The sequence below is a fragment of the Dermacentor albipictus genome, chromosome 3 (genome assembly GCF_038994185.2).
Source record: "Dermacentor albipictus isolate Rhodes 1998 colony chromosome 3, USDA_Dalb.pri_finalv2, whole genome shotgun sequence".
Classification (NCBI taxonomy): domain Eukaryota; kingdom Metazoa; phylum Arthropoda; class Arachnida; order Ixodida; family Ixodidae; genus Dermacentor; species Dermacentor albipictus.
The window spans coordinates 40,015,581-40,032,589 of record NC_091823.1 but is presented as its reverse complement, the minus strand read 5'-3'; the positions used below and the strand labels follow the sequence as shown (position 1 = coordinate 40,032,589).

General features: G+C 47.1%; 1 protein-coding gene across 4 annotated transcripts in view; it reads right to left on the bottom strand.

The window, feature by feature from the left end:
• The window catches only part of LOC135902578 (sodium-dependent dopamine transporter-like), a 131,059-nt gene that overhangs the window by 94,074 nt on the left and 19,976 nt on the right, over positions 1–17,009 (bottom strand). Inside the window, exon 2 of one of the 4 annotated variants that reach the window (XM_065432751.2) lies at positions 1,052–1,329. The exons of 2 other annotated variants lie outside the window; for them this stretch is intronic. In XM_065432751.2, the coding sequence (XP_065288823.2) occupies positions 1,052–1,171 (120 nt within the window). In that variant the 5' untranslated portion in view covers positions 1,172–1,329. Of the gene's footprint in view, positions 1–748; positions 969–1,051; positions 1,330–17,009 lie in introns of all 4 variants that reach the window. One more of the 4 variants, XM_065432752.2, reaches the window with a different exon arrangement.

The window sequence follows — 17,009 nt, the reverse complement described above, 5'->3', positions numbered from 1 at the left end:
ATATAGTTTTGGAGTTCCTCCTCCACCTCCGCTCAGGTAATCCGTAAGCCCTTGCGCTCAAGAAATTCCAGAGCAGGCGTTAGAACGACTCTGATGCGACCTGCACCGATTGCAGGGAAGGGAGCTGATCAGCTTAATCATGAGTAGCGAGCGCCATATTAACATTGGTTCCCACAAACCGCTCCGCAGTAACTTATTTGCGGCTCACTGCGTGCAAAGAAAGAAAGAAAGAAAGAAAGAAGGAAAGAAAGAAAGAAAGAAAGAAAGAAAGAAAGAAAGAAAGAAAGAAAGAAAGAAAGAAAGAAAGAAAGAAAGAAAGAAAGAAAGAAGTACAGTTCTGTTATCCTTACCCATTTGGGCTCAGAGTCGCGTATTTCGCTGTTCCAATGGAAGTGTGTACGTTTAAATCCACCAACAGAAAACATGAAATCAAGGGTCGGAAAGACGAGTCATGTACTCTCAGATGGATCACAATCTTTGTTTGAATAAACCTTCCTCTAGCTTGCGTGTTTCCGTGGAACTCATTTGCCACATAGACAAGGCATGACGACATCCTCTCACAAAGCAGTCATCATAAAACTGTCCCAGCTTGACCAAAGCAGCTGCCCATCCCTTTTCCTCTAACGCTTTGCAACCGCCCACGCGCGGCCTTGAGCAGGCTACCAACTGCGAGGAAGGTTAGTAAACATCTCGTGTACAGATCGGTTAGTGCAGCAGACGCCCAGACTTATGGGGGATACATACTTACCTCAATGGTGTAGCTCTCATTGGACAGGTACATCGGCAAGTAACGCCGGTTCGAAAAACCGAGCGTAACCAAGTCCGGCATCTTGACAGTTTTATGCCAAAAGCTGTCTCGATCCTCAAGTCTCAGCCCAGCACCGGCCGCACTTCTTGCTCCATAGGACTGGCCACACTTTTCGCCACACCTCCTCCTCCTCTTTCTCCTCCACCACCACCACCACGACCTAAGTCCATCCCGACAACCGCGGGTAGGACGAAAGGAAGGAAAAAAAAAAGAAAGACCAGCAAAGCGTCAGGCAACACTCACCCCAAGGTTTTTGATGACGGCCGTGCTAAAGCGCCTCGCGGCCAGGAGCATGGGATTCGAAGAGGTCCCGACCGCGGTGCTGAAACGTCTCGCTGCCTGCAACATGGCTGCTCCTGGCATTCTGGACCGCCGATGGAGGGTCCCTTCCGGTAGCGGAGTTTTGTTTTAAAGAAAAGAGAACTGGGCGACTCGGGGGAGGCGACAGGAGGCTCGAGAGCCGTTGACGGCACGACACCGAGGGATGCCGGAGCACGGCCACACACACACGTCTTGGGAGGCTGGAAGCGAGCGATCAACCGCCTCGGGATGACGCGGTCTTGACTCCACCAGAGCACGGCGGATGTGCTGCGTGCATGCGTACGACTGCGTGCGTGTGTGCGCGCGCGTAAGGCCTGAGTTGAGTTTCGTTCACATTAGAGTGGCGCCTCTTTCGGTGCTGCGAGAGGCGAGGGCTACAGGAGGTAGGGCGGTAAAAAGAGGGGAAGGGGGCGGGGGCTACGAGTCGGCTGTCTTTAGGTGCCGCTCCGTACGCACACACACACACAGACACAATTGCGTCCATTCCAAAAGACGCCGTCGTGCGACTGAGAGTGAGAGAGAGCAGGAGATTATGACGTCTGTTGGCTTCGTTTCTGTGAATGTTCTTTTCTTTTTTTAATCTGCTCTCGCTCTGTTTCCTTTTTGTCCTGGAGGACTGTAGATAGGGGCAGGAGTGCACTTTCAGCCAGGCGTCGATAACAGGCTTAGAGGTATCGATTAACGATAGCGGCTGAACAACGAACGGAATGCAACAGCGCGAAGAGAAACGAAGGGAGCGTGCGGAAGGGATCTGGGAAGGGAGACTACGCGCTGGGTCATATTTGTTGCTAGCACTGAAGTGACCACGTGCAGTACGCAAGCAACATGACTACAGTAGGGAGTTTTAGAAATAGAGTCCCTAAGCGGTTTTACGTAGCCGATAACCCGAACTCCTTTGTGCGCTTTTTGCGTTCTTTTTGTACGCCTGGCCGGCAGCGTCTCTTAACTTTGGTCCCATATTTCTAGAACTCCCTAATGATGCCGCACACACACACAAGTTTCTAAATTATACTCTGCCAAAAGAGAGCGAGAGAGAAGCAGGCGTCGCCACAATTGCATGTCACACCTGAAGGCACGGAAGCACGAGAAGCAGCCACAAAGGGGGACAGCTAAGTTTTGTCACCAGCACTCACTCGGTCTGACAGAGGTGACCATGTAGCAAGGTTTATCACAGAGAAGCTTCGTTCTCAACTCCCACACTACTAAAATAACAAGCTGAATCAAACTGGAAAAAGTAACTTTCCTCGAAAGCTCAGGCGCTGCGCTGTAATGTAAAGAAGCAAAAACTTCCCGGATGACAAGCGCGAGCAGTGTATGAGAGAGAGAGAGAGAGAGAGAGAGAGAGAGAGAGAGATTTGAACACAGAGTTTGTTCGCGTCGAGAAAACCCCGCCATCAGCTCGCCAGAAATAAAAGGAAGACAGAAGCCGCTTTTTGTTGACCGCGAAAAACAACAAAAAAAGAACATTTCCTTGCTTGTAACCGCTATATAGCTGAATGTGTTGCCGAATGTAATTTAAAGGAAAAAAAACGCCATATCAGCACGTGTGCTTTTGATCGAGTCTACACCAACTGGCTCTGTGAGAAGATCGCCGCGTGTGTCACATAGCGTAGCACGGCTGAATGAATGGTCAAGGAATGAGATGGCCGAATCTACAACACTTTATTAACCACTTCACGAAGGCTTCGCTTCACACACATTCCAAGGTGTGCGTCGGATCTGCATAATTCTTTTCCCACTGGAATGAAAGGATGACGTCAACGAGTTTCCGCGACATTGCTGCGGTGAATGTGGCACCACATAAGAAGCTCCGCTCGACCATCATGGCTATCATGGCGCTATCAGGCCGGTCGGGTAAAACCGCCACGCTGACATGGGCGGTTGGCTGCAGCGGTGCTTGGCTGCGCGAGGAAAGCCGTTCGGCGCGTTGCATGACTGCTTTTTTTTTTCAGGATCATTTTAAATATTTTATTTTTCCTAGTGCATTTGCGTATGCGATGTTTGTGTTTTCAAACGTAATAATTACAACGTGTACTGCTCTGTCTGGTGACACCTATTTAGCGAGCGGTTTCGCTTAGCGGAGCATACGCTCTCCTATACAAATTCGATTGCCGCAAAGAAGTATCGATACTGCAGTTCTTAAACTATCATTGAACAATATTCTTATTCAACGAGTCCCTTCTTTCAAAATACTTAGGGGTCATTTCTGATGAGAATTTACACCGGCATGAGCAAGTACAGAATGGGTGCACAAAGGTAGCCTATGGCTGCTATACTCTAATAAAAGCTCGCCAATATTTTTCACAAGCTATACTTTGTACACTGTACTTTTCATTATGTCACTGTCACTTAAGTTATTGCCTGGATTAATGAGGTGTGACGTAAACTAGTTATCTAAAACCTAGAGAACGACTCCAAAAGCGAATATTTAGAGTCATAAGGCAGGATCAACCTATACGTAACATTTTTCGATCGTAACGTGTTCTTTCAGTTCCGATGGTGCGTGACTACAAGAATGCTGTTCCAATCCATAATACGCGTACAACTAATAGAAACACGCCTCTTCTTGTTGATCTTTTTTCCGTTCCTATACGGAATACGCGACATGCTCCAAACGGTAACCTTAACCTGCCCAAATGTCGTAACCTTTATGACGGAAGATTAATAGAATTTAACGGAACTAAAATTTGGAACATGATTCCCCTTGAAATAAAAACTGCACCTAATGTTGACCTAGTATGTAACTCATTTTTTCTGTCTATGCACGACCTTTGAACTTACGTGTCTGTTGAGAGACTTGGTCTGAGATTATACTAATTGTAAATGTTCTTATACACGCGTAGATATATATATATATATATATGCATGCATGTACGTTTTTTTGTAGTTCTTTTCATGCTTTTTCCCCTCTAGCTGATCTATGCATATTCTGTTGTATATTGCAGTGGATACTCTTTGTATATATATATTTTCTGATGTTCCTGAAAAATACAATTCCATTGATTGATTGATTGATTGATTGATTGATTGATTGATTGATTGATTGATTGATTGATTGATTGATTGATTGATTGATTGATTGATTGATTGATTGAAGTGTCGTGTGGTTGCTTAGTGTTATGCAAACCACGCGAATCGCTGGATAGCTACGTTATATTTAGCGGAAAACAGCACAACGTTTTCATTTTTTCTTTCTTTTTTCTAGAATTCGCACCAATGCTTAAACATACTTATTTCAGGTACACACTATCATGCGTTGGAGAAACAAATGTTGCACATCAGAGCAATGTAACAACTGGCATGTCGACTTGTAAATAACTTCTCATGCAGCATTCAAGAACAAGGACACGCAGACACGAACATATCACAGCGATGTGCCTCTTTTTCCTGCGCGTGTCCGTGTGATCGAGCACTGCATACATAGGGGATTTATCAACAACTAGTGCCAAAAAAGCGAGTGCAGCAGAACTGTGAACTCGTGCTGAACTGAATCCTGCACGTCGTCAAATCAATGAGCGCACTGACAGCTAAAACGGACACCACATCTGAAGCTGCGCTTCGCATGGTTCGGCTGCAAATAAATATTCAGCTTCCGAAAGCTATTTTTGCCGCCGCAAGCAGCACGTATATGTCGCTATTAGCTTCGAGTTACCGGACTTCACATTGATTACTCTCGAAGCATGTTAGAATCACAGTAATTCGCAATGGCACTGCTGCTGCAAGCCACTGCATGAAAAGCACGACGGTCCACACATAACACTGCGAGGAGCTAGGAAAGCCATGCGGCGACCAAACTCACTGACTTAGAGGGCGTGTTCCTCCTCTCCACGAGAAATTTGGTCTGAAAAATTTATATCTGCCGTTTCTCGTATTATATTCTGCGGGTGCAGAAAGCAGAATTCGCGCAAGCTATTGCGTTGTATGTACGAGCGAGTAACCTTGAGCGCCAAGTGCGCCGGTATATCAGCACACACACCAGGTACTGGAGCGGTGATTGCCGCTTCCTAGAGTAAACGGCGCGAGCGGTATGCGCTAATGGGCGCGGCTGCCCGTAATGGAGTCCCACGCAGCGCCGTCTACGGTGACGTGCGGCAGCGCGTAATGTCTCGCGGTCGGTTCGCTAGAATAAGCTCATCAACGCATTATAACAGCACGCGAAGCAGTTTCGAAACGCGCCGCTTGCATGGGCTTCTCGCCAAGGTAGTTGAAATGACGGCTAAATTACGTCGTAACACTCAAGCGATCTGATGTCACCGGATATGTAGGCGAGACTTGTCAAAGGTCAAAATCAAGGTGACCGCAGTCAAGGCGACGCTGTTTTTTCGCTTCCTAACAGCTATGCCACAATTCCTTGCATCAGTATCATAGCGACGCTGATGCGTCCATTGGATACGTAATTGAGACTCGCTGAAGGAGGACAGGATGCGAGGTGCAATCAGCCTCCTGTGTATTGACAGTGCTCGCCCGGCAGCCGCTGAATGCATGGGAGCTAGTGGTACTCTGCTGCGGCACCACGTCCCAAAAATCTATGGGCACTTTGCTGAGCTAAACTGCGATAGGCGAAAGCCTGTTGCTGTTGCTGTTGTCTGAACTGTTCTGCGAACGGACGCCGCCGTGGCCGCGAACATGGAATGCAGTCACAGCCATATGGCTGCAAGGTTTGTCGCCGAAGTGCGCGCACCGCCACGCGCATGTCCGCGCTCTCCCACGCGCCCACTCGCATAGCGCTAATGGCACGGCGCCTCCTCTCCTTGCTCCCCTCGCCGGTGATCACCGCTTTCCCGCGTCCACCACGGACTGTGCACGGACATTCATGAGCCTCTAAAGGGTTACGCCTTAAAATGTTCAACCCCGTTAACCCTTAACCCTTCTTAGTGTATGCACCACTTTCGCCATGCGCAGCCCGCGCAGTATTAAGTGGTTACTTATTGAAAACACGAAAGGAACCACGAAGAAATGAAATTGCTAGCTGATATGACTGTAGCTGTCAAGCTACAGGTGAAGGATCAAAGGACAGAGAAAGAGGACAGTGAAACGGAGGAGATGAGAAAGGACATCTGCCTAATACATATGTAGTATGCAAATAGAGCTCTTCGCATACTACATAGAAAATTCGTGACCAGGCCGCTCATCCGCTCAAACTTGATATGCGCTGAAAGAAAGATTTCGTGGCCCTAACCGTTCTTCAGTAAGCTGTCACCAACCACTGGGAAAGTGGCGCCCTCTGTATGATCCCCGGTTTTGGCTTCAACGTGCACGCATTGAAAAAGAATGTCTAGGTAACGTAATTATCTCGATCCGCCAGGTTGTCGGTCATTTTTGCATGGTGCGACAGCGTGCGGAAACTACTACAGCGGAGAACATAACAAAGTTTACTCAGACCATCTTCGAAGGCACTGAAATGGAGTGAGAGGTATTGAAGCTGCACGAAACTGTTCTTTGGAACAGCGGGAAAGTAGTGACAGGATTCTTCTACCCTGCAAGTGACTGCGACTGCTCGTAGGTGATGCAGCTGGACTTCTGGAGAAACGGTTACGCTGCAAAATGCCAGAAACTGAAGGGAGAACTGTTATTCTTCATGCATTCGCATGATGTCTCACCTTGCCAGAGTGTTGGCCGCAGAATACTACAGACCGGAAACAGTAGCAGTCATGTGTGTAGTGGACACGGAATATACATGGCTTCATGCATTACGAACGGCCATAAATTGAAGAAAAACTACGCGGTTTCATGCAGTATTAGAAAAAATTAAGATTACCGGTTAGCCGAGGCATCAAGACACGGTGTAGACAATGTGCAAACGCTCTAGTAATTATTAAAGGTACTGTACACAACAGCGAGCACGTTAACGATTGTCCGGCGTGTTTTATTGCGCCATTTTCATAGACAGGGGAATTAGAAAGCATGTGCTTCACGCCTTCTCAATTTAGACAGAATTGAAGTGGTGCTTGGGGATGATACTGTCACGTGAAAACGCATACACAAGACCTTGACAGGGACAATTACCAGCAACACCAAATCTGTTTAGATCAGTGAACCCTTCTTGCAAGGATCTGCTTGCATTCATTTGGTGAGAATGAGTTAGCTATACTAGCAGAGAAAGTGAAAGAAAATGCTTTTTCTTTTAAATTTCGTGCCCAAGCAATATTATAGGTATATGAGCAAGTAATATTATAGGTATATCAGTGTGATGTAACGGATCCCAAAGTATTCTCGCGCTTTGGCTGCTTTAGGAGCAGCAGAAGCTCTCAAAAACGGCTAGTTTGTGTTCTTGGGTTCCCTAAATTGCGAAAGTATGTCGTGTTCGTCGATAAACGAGCAGATGCCGTCGAAATACATGACGTCTCCGGTATTTCAGTACGGAAACGTGAATGTGACGTCGCCACCAACCTTTATGTTCCTTTTTTTCTTTCTTTTCTTTTTTTTTTTGCGGGCTTTCTGCCTTACCAAGGCTTCGTACGTGCGGGAAGAGACTTACCATTTGGCCTTCCAGAAGTGTAGTTTAACTTGGTACGTCAATTTAAGTTGCAAGGCAGATACATTCACTGCCGTTCATTTTATTTATGAATTTATTATTATTATTATTATTATTATTATTATTATTATTATTATTATTATTATTATTATTATTATTATTATTATTATTATTATTATTATTATGTTGCAGGGTCCCGTGCCCCACAATCTATGCGACTAGCTGCATCATTAGCGAGCATATCGCATGCACTGAGCGCCCGCGAAGGACGACATGCAGTTACGTTGAATCGTCTAGCATTCCGTGTTGTCATGCGATATTAGATTGGCGCATAACATCGGCGGTAAAGCAGGCCAAAATGACCGTTTCTGAAGCCGCAAGCCTGCATATAAGCCATATGACTTTATAGACAGACGAAAGGTTTACAAGCAAAAGATATCAGGCCCATAATAACAATAAGCAAAGTTTTCTTGCGCCCTCCTTCCTTCCAATATATATGTGTTTCGCGGCTTCTATAGTATATATGTGTATCCACCGACTGTCACTCACACCGAGAACAAACCGCCGCGCTGAACGCATCGGAGTCCTGCTGCAGCGGACATCAACAACGCATGGCCGAAACAAAACAAACCGGCGGCACCACGTGAGCAACCCTGTATGAGGCTCGCGCGGGCGAACACACGTACACGCGGCGTGGATGCAGGAAATTGCTGGCGCCTTTCCCAGCGGCTCGGCTCGCGTCCACTTTAATTCGGGGGGCGGAGAGGTTGCGTCGGCCTTGCCGCTTCGTTCGTTGAGGCCATACGCGCAGCCGTGGCGATACAAGAGAGCCAAAGGCGGGGGAAGGATGCGCGTCGGAACAAAGCCTTCCCGTATCTCTACATTGGGCAATGGCGTCCGATGCATCAGTTACTAAACAACGGAACACGCAGACTCTTAAGAACGGATGGTGCCCTCTCATCTCCCTTTGCTGAAGTTAACGTTCTTGTCCCACGTCTAACTCCTTTTGCGAGTGTTTTCGAATTTGTACAGTCCCGAGAACGCTTTCCCACAGAAGAGTGATTTTACGCCCTACACCTTTCGCGGTGCAGAAATAGTACAATCTGAGCTACGAAGCGCCTGTCGCTCTACACTTATTCCAGTCACGACTTACAGACTGATTTTGGGGCTTTACCCACCGTGGTTGCTCAGTGGCTATGGTGTTGGGCTGCTGAGCACGAGGTCGCGGGATCGAATCCCGGCCACGGCGGCCGCATTTCGATGGGGGCGAAATGCGAAAACACCCGTGTGCTTAGATTTCGGTGCACGTTAAAGAACCCCAGGTGGTCAAAATTTCCGGAGTCCTCCACTACGGCGTGCCTCATAATCAGAAAGTGGTTTTGGCACGTAAAACCCCAAATATTATTATTATTTTTGGGCTTTATTTGTTTGTTTATTCCTAGTTTCCTTATTACTGTTAAATTTCTGTTTGCTTTGATAATGTTCTTGACCTATTCAAGTCAATTCAGACGTTTCACATGAATTAGAAAGCTCGGCATATAGCAAGGCTGACATAGTCAACTTGCAATAAACTCTTTCTTTGTGTCACTGTATAAATTGTACATACAACCTTGGCGTATTTTTGCTACATAACTATTGTTCTGTAGAACCATCATCAATTGCATCATTATCAGCATCATCAACCACCATCAATTCTTTGTTTAAGGCTGCAGGTCGGCTACTTTTCTGCCGGGGGCACTACGGGATGCTGAGACATATACATGATGGTCCCGGCAGGAAAGTGCTAGGGGACGCATTGTCAAAATTATATTTTAAAGACGGGAAATGCAGTGCGAGTACCATTGTTCTGCGGCTAAATTGCAACCCCAAGGCATGTGTGTTTTGTAAAGGTGCAGGAGTTGAAGCGACTACTTCCTAAAAAGGAGTTGCGAGTGGTTCCTTTATGCTTACGGTAACAAGACGAGAACAAGAGAGGCACATTGCCGGTCACCGTCCTTCTGTTGCGTGCTTAGGCCGGCTTCCAGTAATGTCTAGCTGCCTCATAGGCCAGCGATACTACTTATTACGCTGTCTTCCAATACTCGGCGTGAACAAGTAAACAGACAGCAAAGCGGACAGCGGCTACCTTAAGCTGTCTTCCAATACTCGGTGCAAACAAATAAAACTAAGCGGACAGCGGCCACCTTAAGCCTCGTTCTAATACTGACGAGGCCAGCAAAATAGACAGCTTCGCGAGGTCAGCATCCAAGTCAAGAACGATGCAAACTGTTACTCTGCTGCCTAAACAACTCAGCGGCTGAGCAGAATGCCGAGAAAAATGCGAAGAAATAACTCAACGTGAAGCTCGCCAACGCACAAGAAAACGCAGTGATGCTTTTTTATGCACTTGATGCAAGCTACGTTGCATTTCTCACAATCATGCACGAAAATTTTAATATTGCAATAATAAGTGTCTCGGCACATATTCGACGCGTGGTTGCCACGCGACACGATCGAGGTGGCGTTGAATCGCAAAACACGTCTTCCAAACACGCGTTATTACACATGAACTCGAACCTGTCAAAGCAGATTGTTTTCAATGCTGGCCAGAATTTGAGAACACCCTCAAGTTCGTCCTTCGCCTTCGACTGAAACAGGTGTCGCCACCTTGAGACACGGACGCCAAACACACTGTGTAAAAGCGCTCGCACAGATAACGTCACTGAAGGTCGGCAATCCGCGTGCGTCGCTGTGCCTCACATATAATTACTAAAACCCCTTTATCTACGCGCCAACCCCACATTCGCAAAGTAGCGCCAACCTCTGAATTGCGCAGCCGATCCCCGATTTGTAGCACACCTCAGTTCCGTTTCCAATGTTTCCGCTTTCCGTATAGTTCAGCTTTCGGGATTTCCGTTTTGTGCAAGTTCCTTCTTGACGGTTGTTGCACATCCCTGAACAGTATGGTTGTAAACGATAGATGACGTCGCTTCCGCTGGGAGCCTGCCACTAAGAAGAAGTAAGTTCCGCTTGACGCCGGAAGCCAAGGAGGTACGCGAAAGAGAGAGAGAAAGAGAGAGAGAAAAGAGCACGGAGAAGGGCAGTTCAGCGAGCACTCAACCTGGTGCTTAACCTGGGGGACCCTGAGGTGGTGAGCGGTGACCATGAGTGCCTTTCAAGACACGTCGCGATTCTCTGTTCGCCTTGCGAACGCGTGGTTGTTGAAGTGACACTAACGAGAAACACTGAGTCAGTTTGGACTGACTAAGCATTGGTGCAAAAGTCTATTCTCTTTAGTTTCTCAGTAGGAAGTTGATTAATGAGAAAAGACAAATGCATACTTTCATTTCTAAGTTTGCCGCCGAAATCACAGCGCCGGAAGCGGCCATCGGAAAATTTCGTTTATGGTTGTTAAACTTACCGTCCTTAACAGCGACTTCACGACCCCCTTTTCGTACCGGGCATGTTTCAAACCTTTTTTCTTGGGCCGATCCCGGAGGTATATAATGCACAGCCGCACCATAAAGATTACATCATTTTCAGGTTTCTGTTCTTATTTCACACTTCTAATAGTTAAGTCCGAGAAGATTTAACACAAAAGGGATGCGCCGCCGGTCTTTCCTTTCACAAAATTTATTTGTGGACTGGGATTCTCAACATTCCGGAGAGTAACATTGTCAACAATGTAAGACAAGGCATGAGCAACTTCGGTGACAGAATCCTGTGGCAATGTAACCCGCATATACCGCACGTCATATAGTAAGGCGTAGCAAATACATATACCTAAATATATAAGGAAATTTTCGCTCACGGATACCTCCGCCGACGCCGACGCTGACACGTGGGACCCTTAACACCATCGCGTTAAAACGAACTCCTTGATTTTCCTGACTCAATTACTGCGAAGAACCGTTATGATCTTCCAACTGTTCAATATTTCTGAGACCTCCAACGTGATTTTGATCAACTGGGTTTCTTTAATGTGCACGTACCATCTTAATATACGGCGGCCGTGACTTCGAATCGAACCCACGACCTCGACTGCAGCAGCAGAGCCGACGGTGCCCAGCATAGTACGACCGATGCCTTTGCTACATTGAAAATGTAGTTGCTAGCTCAAACACTGAGCTTGACAACTTGTTCATTGGTTCGATCCAAGCTACACACTCTCACGTAATGACATCGCTATGCACCCGGAACCAAGGTCTGGCGAACAAACTAATTACCAAATATCGCCAATACAATAGCTCATAACAGCTGCTCTCAGTAACATTCCGTACAACAGCACAAGGGCGCTCACGCGTGGGATCAACAGGTGGTCATGACATTTCCGTTGTCCCATTTTCTATATACGCGTATATCTTACCAGTCTAGGTATAGACAGTATTGGTAAAGAAGCACGTTACCCTTGAACGCTCGGCACTTAACCAGCTGCGTGGCTGCACCGTCAACGTGCGCGTGTTCGCGAGAAACTACGCATCAACGGCCCTGACCCGGTGAAGGTTTCGCCGGCGGAACCGAACAACTGCGCGCCGCCAGCCCCAAGGCAATCCGGCGTGTCTAGTCTTCCGCGCGCATGATTATTTCCACCGTGGAACAAGCGTAAACTGATGCGCATCTCCGTGAAGTTCCACATCGTGCCCGTGACACACTATATGCTCACGGTATACGATTTCTGATGAACGTGGCATCAGCTTCATTTATAGACGCGCATATATGAAAGAAGATCCGCTGCCTGGCAGCGTTTCTCAATCCTCGCTTGCGCGTGGATTTTCGTTCATGGTGGAAGCATTTGACTTGGCCAGGCCCTCGAACCCGAGCCGGATTTCGTGTAAAAAGTCGCGTTAACCCTTTGTTACCCAGTGGTAGAATTTGCTGCAGTTACAGCGCGCATGCTACAATCGTATCGCAGGCCGTATGTACACTAAGATGAAGTTTATTTACCATCTCGGGAATGCATGAGAGACTGTCGTGGCGCTGGAGCTAAACGCGAGATATCGAACTGGGTTCGCAGCACCAAACGCACAGCGTGCAACAGTCGAACAAAATGCAAAAGACGTGAAAATAATTAAAGACATGTTATTCTAAGACTAACTACAACCGGAAAAATCTTCGGCAATTGCAAGAAGATATAAACCCACAGCAAAGAGATAAATTAGGAGAAAAGCGACAATTGTGCAGTACATTACATATGTACTTCGGCGAAGCGATCAATTAAAAAAAACGGAAAAAAAGAAAGAAAAAAAAAACAAAACTAAGCGCAGCTGTTTGTTTAAAAAAGCCGTTTCGCCTTTTTACCTTTTTCCTGAAACTCTAAAGAGATTCTTATTGTTTTGTGATGCCAAATAATTGAGGCTCGTCCTTCAGCAAATTATGAAACTTCGAGCCACAATTCTTTCTGCATTTTGAAGAATGATAATTTCCGTCATATTCTATAAAAGCCGAGAAACAAAAGACCCTACGTATATAAACCCGCTGACGCAAGTGCACTGGTGAAATGGTCCTTTTTTCTTTTCGAATTTCCCCCTATACGATGGTGGCTATGCGTGCGCCGTTTGCTTAATTGAGCTGCGTCACAGTTTAGAGCTGCGCCGTTACAAATCAGCGCACCTCATGTATAATTCTCCACGCAGTTCTTGCCTGTAAAACAGGTTTAAATTGCTGCAATACGGGTTAACGCGTTCGCGCAGGAAGAGATGTCTGGTACCTTAATAAAGAGTCCGTGGAATGCACCATTGCTGCACATTAAAGCGCATTGCTAAAGAATGCGTTTTTTTTTAATGCTTGCAGTAGGCTCGGCAAAACGTGCACTGAGCAGGGATTAGGGAACTTTAGAAATAGCGTCTTCAAACAGCTTTCCGTAGCCAAGAAGCCACACTCATTCGCACGGCCTTTTGCGTTCTTTCGTATACTCTCTGTGCGAGTCTTTTGTACGCCTGGCTGATGGCGGCTCCAAAATTTTGGTCCCCTGTTTCTAAAGCTCCCCATTATCGTCCGCGTCTCTGGGGAAGAAGCACGATAAGCACAGCACTCAGAGCAGCAGGAGCAGAATTTCTCTCCCGTGGTTCCTCGATTAGAGAACGCTTGTCAAACCAAAGCGGGTAACTTAAATGAAAAGAAAAAAAAAACATACCGTTAAACAAGGAGGAGAGAAACGCATTGGAAAAGACGAGCTAGGGTTGTGCTCAACATTGTACTAGACTTTCTTTTTGCTCTACCTTTTTCGTTCTCACACTACTAGTAGTAGTATAATACTCTTATTCAGCCCAAAATTACAGGCTATAGCTCAAGGAAAAGACTGAACAAATCTTTGTGCATTCGAGACCAAGTAACACAAAATTCCGCATTCCGCAGTGTAACCAAGAGTGGTTGCACATATGAAGTGACACGTAAATGGAATGAAGAAACACGGAAATGCAAATTACATCTCTTCCTCCGTCGATATTAAGATAAATGGGCTTGCATGAGCTGCAGTGGGCATGCCCTAATGAGGAGCAGTGCATCAAATATACTGATAGTTTGTGCTACGCAGCAGGCTGGATCGACGCCGTAGGGGCTCGGCGCAAGATAGAAGCTACGATTCGTAGAAGTATACGGACGTTCGGTGCGGTTGAAAGCGGCCAACTGCAATGGACGCTTTCAATCGCACCCCGAAAAAGAGCGGGCTGATTTGGTCAGACGGTCCCGACGGGTCCTCCAATGCGCCCTAGTTTTGACTCTTGCTACGGGGCGAGTGAGCCCGGCACATTAACCGCTCGGTTAATCGCACACAGGCTCTTCTACCCAATTACTGCCATCCGCAAGCGTTTGCCGTCGTTGTAATTAGTGGCCTACCGGCCGCGTGTAGGAAGTCATTATGAAAAGGAGCATCCCGACAGAACTCGGACAGTGATGCCGCTCGTAAGATGCGTCTGCAATGAGACGACGCTCTGTTCCCTTAGAACAGGTTTGCTTACGAGTGTATCTGGTACCGGATGTCTCATCGTGAACCCGACGAAATGGCGAACCTGCGCGCGCAAATTGGCTTCCTAGAAGCGGAAGGCCACTCCTTACATCGGAAGGCGGCTCGCATGGTTTCTTACCTGCGAGTGCAGCCAGCCATCGTCTTCGTCTCACTATGACGCTAACGCAATAAATGCGCGCAGCGCTGCTGGAGTATGAGCTTGCAACGACTAAAATAGCTGAGCAGGAATGCGTGTACGCGAGCTTTACGTTTGTATTAGAAAACTAATAGACCACTTTTCAGTTGTGTCTTAAGAGGAGAATAAATAAAAGAAACATCAAATTTGTTTATATTAATGAGGCATTCTTTCAAAACTCTATTTTCTTACCCTAAACGAAAAAAACAAATGAGTATATACTCGAGCAGAGGGAGAGAGAGAAGAAAATGAGATACAAAAGGCAGGGTCGGAGGTTAAGCGGAAGATAGATATCCGGTTTGCTACCCTCCACTGGGGAAGGGGTAAGGGGAGACAGAAAGATATATAAAAATGCCCACACATATAAAGAGGGGCAGGTTACAGAAAAAAGAGAAAAAAAATGGCTGTGGCTTAGGTAAGGTTAAGCCCAGGATGCGAAGCATACTAGCCTTTATTTTAGTTGTTGAACCACTGTTTAGCCTGGTGAACTGCTGTTGCTTGGCTATATTTGGTTCGGCTAGACGAAGAAACAACTCATGCATTACTTCTTCGCCTTCAAGAGTGGAACGCGACAGCGTTCCCGTCGACCCGCCAAGGGGTGTAAGACAATAGGCTACAGGGCAGCGACTACGCGCCCCGCATTGGACGCGGTGAGCGTCGAGCAAAGCAGCGTTCGGCGCGGCAACGAAATGTGCGCCTGAGCAAGAGACGCACGCCTTAGAAACAGCTCGTTTCTAAGGCAACACCGCATTCACTAGAGGCGCTTTTGTACCGCTTTGAAGCATCGTACTCGTGGCTCAGTGGTAGCGTCTCCGTCCCACACTCCGGAGACCCTGGTTCGATTCCCACCCAGCCCGTCTTGCAAGTGTTGAGCCAAAGCCACTTCTCCTCTGTCGTGACGTCACGGTGTCACGTGATTTCATGGCGACACCGCCGCGCCTAAGGAGCTGGGTTGAGCTCTCGTAATATGCTTCGCATAAAATGAAAAGGACGTACACACACACGAAGGAACGCAGGAGTGTAACAGTCCTTCAAGCAAGTGGCTTGACGGGAGGTAACTCATTAGCGCCTTTATTGCCTTCTGGTGTGAAGACCGCATCAGCCAGCACTCTAAGATCGTCTATTCAAAAAGCGGCCGATCGTTGAGGCGTGCCAACTCCGTCACGAGTGACTGTCTCTGGGAGTTGCAAAAGTGGGGCTAACGATTGTTTCCTCGCAGTCGCAACTATCATAGGAAGCACTGTCAGCCATTCCGACGCAGCAAGCAAATGTATTGGTATAAGACACTCCAAGCCACAGTCGGCAGAGAACAGTTGTCTCAATTCGGGAAAGTCCAGATGGAAGGCGTAGTCGGAGAGAGGGGTTCAGGCGGCGCAGTCGAATATGCCGGAGACTTGCCGTGTTCCACATGTATCGTGGGGCACCATGCGCGAATATGCGAAGCTTTGTTGCTGCGTCAGGTCTTGATAGAGGGATGGGTTCCTTCCCAGCATTTTTCTGAGCCCTTCTAGCAGCTTCATCGGCATGTTCGTTGCCCATGATGCCGCAGTGGAATGGGAGCCACTGAAAAGTGATGTCCTTTTTCTGCTAGTTGGTGACATAGCTGCCTTATTTCCAGCACAAGTTGCAGAATTTTCTATGGCGGTCAAACGAAAGACACGGGCGTGAGCTTCTGCACTTGTTTTACTGCGGCAAGTATTCTGGGAACGCTTGACAGCGGTTCTTCGCTTGTTGAAACATATGCTCGGGTAATCAGCGTATAGCTATAGTGCCTACTTGCGACGGTTTCACATTTGCCCAGACGCGGAAGAAAAAAAAAAGAAAGATGGAAAATAGGTCAACTTAACACTGGCGGTGCTGCATTTCGTCTTCTTTCGCAGTTGAAATATGATGTTGATGTTTTCATTTCTACAGCTTAAATCAACACGAATGAGAACGTGATTTTTTTCTTTCAGGAGCCTTCTTGTGCGCACTTTACCTCCGTAGCTTCACTTTCACTGCTACAGGAAGTTCACCGCGGGTACAGCGCAGAGAAAGCAGGTCAAAATGTTCTTTTTTGTAATTTTGCGCGAAAATCAAAGCTCCGTTATACATCAGCGTTCAAATTAGTTTCTCGCATTTTCACTTAGGAGATGGTGGGGTGGTGGCGTGGAGCAGAGGTAGAATACAGGGCATCTAATATGAAGGTCCCGTGTTCGAATCCTCGTCCAGTCCACTATATCTTCCAAGCTTGAAGGGGCGCCTGACACGGGCAAACAAAGAATTACAAGAGCCCGTGGGGCCATGC